Below are 7,876 nucleotides of genomic sequence, written 5' to 3' on the forward strand. Positions count from 1 at the left end.
AAGATGGGGACAACGTTTGCCCTCCGCCAGTCTGCTGGGATCTCTCCTGTTTTCCAGTAGTTTTCAAAGATTATTGCCAATGGCTCCGATATTACATTTGCCAGTTCTTTTAATACCCTTGGATGGAGTTCATCTTGTCCCGGAGACTTAAATTCATTTAGATTAATAAGGTGTTCCTCTACTATCTCTTTACTTATTCTGTGCTGAAATTCCCCTATTCTGTCCTCTGCTCCATTATCCTCAGGTTGAGCACCCTTTGCCTTTTCTGAGAAGACTGAGGCAAAGAAGGTGTTTAGTAATTCTGCTTTTTCTCTGTCTTCTGTTAGCATTTTGCCATCTTCTCCACGCAGTGACCCTACCGTTTCCTTCTTCTTCCTTTTGCTGCGGACATATCCAAAAAAGCCCTTTTTATTGTTCTTAACCTCTTTAGCAAGCCTGAATTCATTCTGTGCTTTAGCTTTTCTGACTTTACCCCTACACTTGGCTGCTATTTCTTTGAATTCCTTTTTTGTGATTTCCCCCTTTTTCCATTTCTTATACATGCTCCGTTTCAAACTTAGCTCGGTTGAAAGTTCCTTAGTCATCCATCCTGGTTTCTTGAGACACCTCCCATTTTTCTTGCAGAACAGATTACACTCTTTTCCTTTCACCAGAGGATTTTTCTTTTTTAAAATAAGAATTAAAGTACTGTACTTACATTGACCCATGGATAAGTCGGGTTTATTTTTTTGGGCCAATTTTTTTGACTAAAATTTCTAGATGTATACATGAGTAGATACAGTAGCTCAGTTTTTCCCTCTCCTACTGGGTGACTTCACCACAGCCTTCCCCAACGTGGTGTCCTCCAAATGGGTTGGTCTGTAGCTCCTGTTCCTTCAGCCAGCATGGCCATTGGCCTGGCTGGCTAGGATGATAGCAGCTGTGGTCTAACTACAGGGCACCAGGTGGGGAAATTCTGCTCTAGTATAGGATTCAGCATCCATTCATCTTCAAGCTATTCCAACCTTGGAGATGAAGAATTTCTCTTCTGTTATCATGACAATGTTTAATCCCTTTCAAAAGCTAGTGGAGTGGCCATCCTTTCTACATTTTGTCTCAGTGAATTCCATCTTCTGATGACAAGCTGTTGAATCAGTTGTGCCTTTTCTATGGCCTGCTCTGTGTAGCTGTAAATTCTCTTTCTTCTTTTGAACTGGATTGTAAGTTTGTGCTTGTCTCTGTACAGAAAGTGAGCTTACCAGAGGACTCAAGGTGGAAAGCAGGGCCCCTCTGTCCATGTCCAGAGTAGCCTTTCCTCATATTGGCAAGCCATGGGATTTGGAAGAAAGGCAGTATGCTTCTTTTCTATAGATTAGGGCATTTGATGGTGTCTCTTCAGAGAAGATAAAATACTAAGTACCTTTCAGGATGGAAAGTTTTTCATGCTAGCAATCAAAAGGCATTGTGGAACTATATTCTGCCTATTTTGTCTTCATAGTAAGGGAAACACTTTAAGGGTTTTCCACAGTAAGGGAAAAAGACAAAGGCAGCAGCAGAAATCTAAGGAGGATTATTAGTGGAAGACATGGTCATCTAAAGTCCATGTAAAATTCAGATGACGAGGCAGAGCAATAAAAGCATCAAGGCAACTTGTGCGTTTATTCCATGTCTCATATTTTTTGCCCAGTTCTTTTTTTACTTTTTAAAAAACAGAAAGTTGATATCTTTTGTTCTGACAGCAGCTCATCTAGAAGTGGCTAATAATTGGAAAACAGGTCTTGTATCCCTGGATAGATTTTGGAAATGAGTTTGGGATCAATGGCTTATGGAGAAATTAACATATAATATGAAATATAACTCAAAACAACAAAATCAAAGACCTCTTCAGGAAAAATGGTCTCCTCTTATAGATTACATTCATACAAATTTTACATCCATTTCTCCTCCATCTAGCCACTGTTCTTTATGGTCAGATTTATTTTAAACGAATTGAACTGTGTAAAATTTTAATAAGGAACGTTTTTAACAACATGAAACTTTTTATACCATTGTTTTATGATTGCAAGATTTTGTATTTTGTATTATGAATAAAGTATTTTTATTATATTAAAAAAAGAGAGACTGAATAGGAGACAGCCTAGCATTGCTCATCAGTAAACAAAACTTAATCTGCACATGTTCTAACGATGTGTGTCTCATATTCTAGGATTGTACCCTGGCTTTGCAAACAGGTTTGGAGAAGCAAAGTCCTGTGTTTCATGTTTAAACAAAAGACTTTGCTAAGGATCTAAGATGATCTTTGCTGTATTTGGAGCCTGTTGTCATAAGTGCCATCCTTCCACTTCCAGGTCTATCTCATCCGCCCTCCTGCCTGCCCCTTAGCTGTCTATGAGGTGATGTTGAGATGCTGGGCACGAGAGGCCAAAGACCGCCCATCTTTCCAATACCTGCACCGCTTCCTTGCTGAAGATGCCCTCAATATGGTGTGAACCAACCTGGCACTGGATAGCAATGGCGATGTTAAAGAGTTGGACTACAACACAGAGACTGCTAGGGCAGCATGGGGCTTGGGGAGGGGTAATGCTCTGGAACTTACTCTACTGCAGTCCTTATGGGGGTATTGCCTCATCCCTGGTCCAGCTGATTTCCTTACATCAACCTCCACCCACCCATCAGTCTCTACTAATTCACTTTTTCATCTATCACACTCTCTTTGGCATATTCATCTTCCATCTCATGATCCTGTCCAACACACTGCTCCTCCTTCTTCCAGTCTGTAGCTTCACATGCATACATACATACATACATAGTCTTTTCTTGTTTGTGTTTTGTCTAATATCTCTTAAGAAATTTTGTGAGTGTCCATTCATTAATGCTCATAATGTCCTTCTTCTCATCACTATGCGTATTTTCCATATATCCATCCCATAATCTATCCATCTTTCTCTGCTTCCTTGTCTCATCTTTGGTTTCTCAAAGTGTGAGTTCAGCCTCATTTAAGGGAACAGGGAATTGGTTGGCTAGTTGAGGGCTTAAGAGCATCCTCCAGAGTTCCTTCCTTTGAATGGTCTGGGCGACAGAATGTTCAGCCAATAACTTCTTTCTGGCTAATTCATTGCTAGCTTACTGTATGTGCTGCTCTGTGAACTGATATAATACAGTGGCTAAGACTGGGAAGCTGGAAGACCAGAGTTATAAATTCTGCTGGATGGCTTTAGAGAAGATATTCTTGTGGTCTCAGGCCCTCTTTTTCAAGCTGGTGGTTTTAATACTTGCCTGTATCATAGGGTTGTTGTAAGGATTACTGAAAGAGAGAGAGAGAGAGAACTGAAACACTTTAATCAAAAATAGTAAAAATCAATTATCATTGTGCATATTTTGTGCCCTCATTTTGTTCAGGCGAATGGCACAATGCCCTGATTCTGAACGGTATTGTTTTTTCCTGCTGTTATTACTCCCTATGATGCTTCAGAACCAGGGCTGCAAAACTGTGAGGCCATACCCCCACCTTTGGGAAGACATGCAGCATGTGGATGAAGGAGGAGATTCAGAGTTCTGAGAAAGGAGGGAATATGAGGAAGGTGGAGCTTTCCTCACCTCACCAGCCAAGCCGTGAATAAATTGAATGCCCACTAACAGAGAATCCACTGAGTCTCTCTGTGTGTAACTGTTCCCCTACTAGCCCCCCCCTCTCTCTAACCCCATTTCCCAAAGCACTCCTTTTTGTTTTAATTATTTCTTTGCCCATGGAGATGCCTTTTTCAATTCTTCTAATGACTAGGACAATCCTATATGTAAGTCAGCTCCACTAAGCTAGATGTACTTGCTTTCAGGAAATTGTGTTTGCAGCCTTGGTACTGTATTAATGTTCCAATGCAGAGGCTTTTGTGCACAGTGGCAGTCTGCAAGGACTTTTACATACTGAGGGTTGGTGGATGGAAAATAGATAGTGGGCCCTGACTTTTGGGCGACTTGAAACTTGGAAGCAATTCGGTCTGTAACTCCTTAGGCTGCAGGTCATAGTTGGAATGAATAGTGGCTATCAGCAGAATTGCCTTTCATATCTCAATGCCTTGACCAAATAAGATGCTCACATCATATTTTTTCCCTTCCTTTAAGGGAGGAGGCTCACCAATTCTAATCTCTGAGAACTCTAGCTCTGTTCTCTTTCCTATTTCTGCTCTTTCTCTAGTGAATGCCCCTCTCTTATTATCACCTTCATCAGAGAATGGGTACTAAGACTGGCGGTGGTGGGGAGATACCTAGAGCCTTTGAATATCTCCATATTGGGGACTGTGTTTCTGTCTTTAGATTTCACATACAACTGGACTAACACTGGTTAAATAAAACAGGACCCTTGGGTCCAAAAACACTGGGATTAATAGAGCACTGGATGCTTGGAGAGGCTGGAAGAAGTGGTTTGAATGGTACTTCACAAGGCCACTTGAGGCTGGGAGAACCAGTATTAGCTGCTCTTGAGAGGCAAGGGGAATACCTCTTGATCTTATCCACTTGTTGAATGGGTGGTGACTCAGGCTGGCAGGATCTGATATGGCACAGAATGGACTTTACGCTGGAAACGTTTCATGGTCTAACCTTAAAAATGAATTTAATATGATATTTTCCTAAAGAGCAGGTTTCCATTCTGCTTCCCAACATGCTACAGATCCATCCCACCTGGAGAGCTGGCCCCATTTGTTGTAAATTCATTTGATTTTCCTTTTTCCTGGAGACTTGAGGTGACCTGATTGTAGATATTTTACTGTACAAAGTGGTGGGGAAGGAATGCACTTGTCCAAAGCAAATAGAGGGTGTTGGGGGAATTGATCTAGGTTTCATGTTTTGTTTGCCTGCCTGCTATTTCATTGTGGAGATGTCCCAAGGAAGGGTCTCTCAAATCAGCATTGTAGTTGTGCTCACAGCAGTGGGATCTGTGCACATATATGAGATTCCGCAGTAATCTATGCTGGCAGCATCCAGCAGATAACTAATGCAATAATACTATTGCTAATGCCAATTCCTATGTGTGGCGAGAACAGGAAAATATACCTCTCCCCCTTAAGTTGTGTTTGACTTCCTAAGGAAAAAAAAAATGGAACAAAACCAAGGGAGGAAAGGTGCACTTTGAAAGCAGTCTGTTTCTTCAGCCATTTTTCAAAATGTAAAGTTTGTTGAAATGGATAATTATAATTAGCAGTTGGGAGCAAGGGAGGGGATCATGTGTTCCAATCATGTGCTCAAAGTGTTCCAAAATAATTAGACTATCTATGCTTTGTGTTTCAGCTTTTGGCAAGTACACCTAATTTGAAAAGACATCATTAATGGCAGTTATGCATACATTGGGCATCATTTTTCAAAAGTTATGTTGTGCTGTCCAATCCCATCTGGAGATGTTCCCCTGAGTTTGATGGGATTTACTCTCAAATCAATGTGCCCAGACAACAGCTTTAATCCTATTCCATTGTTTTCATAATGTGTCTTGGATCAAGAGATGCAGAGACAGGAGATATTTGGGCAGTAGCCCTGTTTCACAGACATTTACGGACTCTTGGAAGATGTTGGTTTAAACTACCTGCATTAAAAGAATAGCATATAGCGCAATATTAATTCTGTTTTACTTGGAGGCTAGCATGTGGGGTCCACTGAGTTTTCCCCCCCATTAGTCTTGGATGAGAGAAAGTGAAATTATTAAAAACAAACACCCAAATGTGTGGGAAATGTTTAACCATTCACTATCTACATTTGGTGGGTCTGTTCCATAATACAAACATAACTTTGTGCTACATGCTCTTCTTTTAGTAGTGTGTGAAGTTAACTTTTAACCCATGGTGTGTGACTTTATGCAAGAGACCTTAGAGTGCCTTGTGCTAGCAATGTGTTTTGAGACCTCATGCAAACTACAGGGACAGTTTGCTGCAGCTGTGAATTTCGGTTCTCCCGTCTTTCCCAAGGGATGTTGCACAAAATCAGAAACAGCCCTTGTGTGCACAGAAGGACATCTGAGCTCAAACCAGTGGGATGCAGCCTACATTTTCCAGCACTGGAGGGGAAACATCCTGTAGTGGGCTGCTCATCCCATTCACTTTCATAGGCAGGATGAAGTTCGCCGTAGCAGCCAGCAAGAGAAGCAGCCCATATTCTGCCTTACTCCTGCCTCTGCTGTGCATAGGCTATTATCTTTGTCATTCTTTCCTTTGTTCCTCAATTCTTCATATTTTTTTTAAAAGCTAGCCTTCCTTTCTCTTCCACAGTTAGTGGATTTCTTTTATATTACATTGACTGAATAGTTCATGGGGTGTTTCCCCTGCTAGCTGCTACTGCAAACTTCATCTTGCCTATGAAAGTGAATGAGAGGAGCAATCCATTATAAGATGTTTCCTCTTCCATTGCTGAAAACGAAAAACCTTTCAGGTAAGTCCAATGTTCATATCTGAAACATGTTCACTTGGGAAGAAGTCCCACAAGAAAGTGTCCATGGGATTGTAGGCACAATCATGATTAATTTTAGCATGATTAAGAAGGACTAATGTTTTGAATATTTTCAGCTCATCATAACTAGATGTATATTTCTGTTTTGAAGGTGTTTCCATGGCACATGATGCCCAGTGTTGCTTCTCCGTGTCATTGACTGTTCTCTCCTCTATGCTGACCCTGTTGAATACCTTTTTTTGTGTTTCTCTGGGGCTACTTGTAGCTGTTTGTTTGTATTGTGTGCCGGGATATGTATATATTTGAAGAGCAGAAAAAAAGATAGAAAGATTTTTTTTACACTAATATATAGATGTTTGGGGATTTGTTTGTTTTTTTAGTCCTTTCCATTTATGTGGTGAAATAAAACGCTTTGCATTTTGTACAGTACTTTCATCTAAGTTGTTCTCTGAATTTGGGCAGAAGGGGGAAATGAGATAAAGAGGGGAGGGACAAGGATGTAGGGCAGTGGTTTCCAACTTTTTTTATGCCCCAACTCCTAGGAAATGTTTGATTTAACATTCACACCCCCTACAAAAGGAATATCAGATGTGAAGATGAAGCAGTCTAATCTCTAATTTTGGATACAAATTAAACTATATACAATACTGCGAGTGAACAAACTGAACTAAAAAGAAAGCTTTTAACTCAGTGCATAAAATATAATTCTAAATTGAGCAATTAGATTCTAATTTATTCAGAAAAAACGAATGACTTGTGACTCAAGGACACAAGCCACTCTTTGTTACGCCCCCTGATACTTTATCTGGCACCCCTTAAGGGTTCAGGGACCCCAGGTTGGGAACCCTTGATGTTTGTTGTTGTTGTTATCCACCCTCAAGTTGATCTCAACCCATGGCGACCTTGTAGATGAGACATCTCCAAGACTCCCTATGTTCCACTGCTCTGCTTAGGTCTTGCACATTCATACCCATGACCTCCTTAATAGAGTCTATCCATCTAGCATGTGACTTACACTTGATGTAGGGCTTGGAAAAGTTACCTGTTGGGCCACACCTCCCAGAATCCTCTAGCAGCCATAATCTCTGAGATTCTGGGAGTTCTGGAAAAATAACTTTCCCAAGCATTGGAAGAATGCAGAGTGATATAATGTGGACTCTATCTGTCCCCTCTCACTCATGTGTAATATCTTAAAGACACCTTCACCTCCTCTAACAAGAGTGAACAAAGTGTGGCCCACGGGCAGGGCTTGGGAGTAGTGGTGATTTGGGGGTTACTTCTTGTCCTACTCCAGAGTAAGATACTTTTTTCTTAATGTTACTCCTACTGCTACTACTCCTATTATACTGCTCAATGTTGTCATTGCCACATCACTCATGAGGCTACTTTTTGGAATTCTGACTAAATGATAATCAGGAATAAGGAGTAACAAATATATTTTGATACTCCTTATTCCTACTCCTACTCC

At 40.8% G+C, this 7,876-nt stretch overlaps 1 protein-coding gene across 3 annotated transcripts in view; it reads left to right on the forward strand.

The window, feature by feature from the left end:
- DDR1 (discoidin domain receptor tyrosine kinase 1) overlaps positions 1-6,837 on the forward strand; it is a 76,867-nt gene extending 70,030 nt beyond the window's left edge. For all 3 annotated transcript variants that reach the window (XM_042451000.1, XM_042451002.1, XM_042451003.1), the window contains one exon: positions 2,328-6,837. In XM_042451000.1, coding sequence (XP_042306934.1) covers positions 2,328-2,468 — 141 coding nt within the window. In that variant the 3' untranslated portion in view covers positions 2,469-6,837. The remainder of the gene's footprint in view (positions 1-2,327) is intronic.
- The last annotated feature ends 1,039 nt before the right edge of the window (positions 6,838-7,876 follow it).

Source organism: Sceloporus undulatus, chromosome 2, assembly GCF_019175285.1.
Source record: "Sceloporus undulatus isolate JIND9_A2432 ecotype Alabama chromosome 2, SceUnd_v1.1, whole genome shotgun sequence".
Lineage (NCBI taxonomy): Eukaryota > Metazoa > Chordata > Lepidosauria > Squamata > Phrynosomatidae > Sceloporus > Sceloporus undulatus.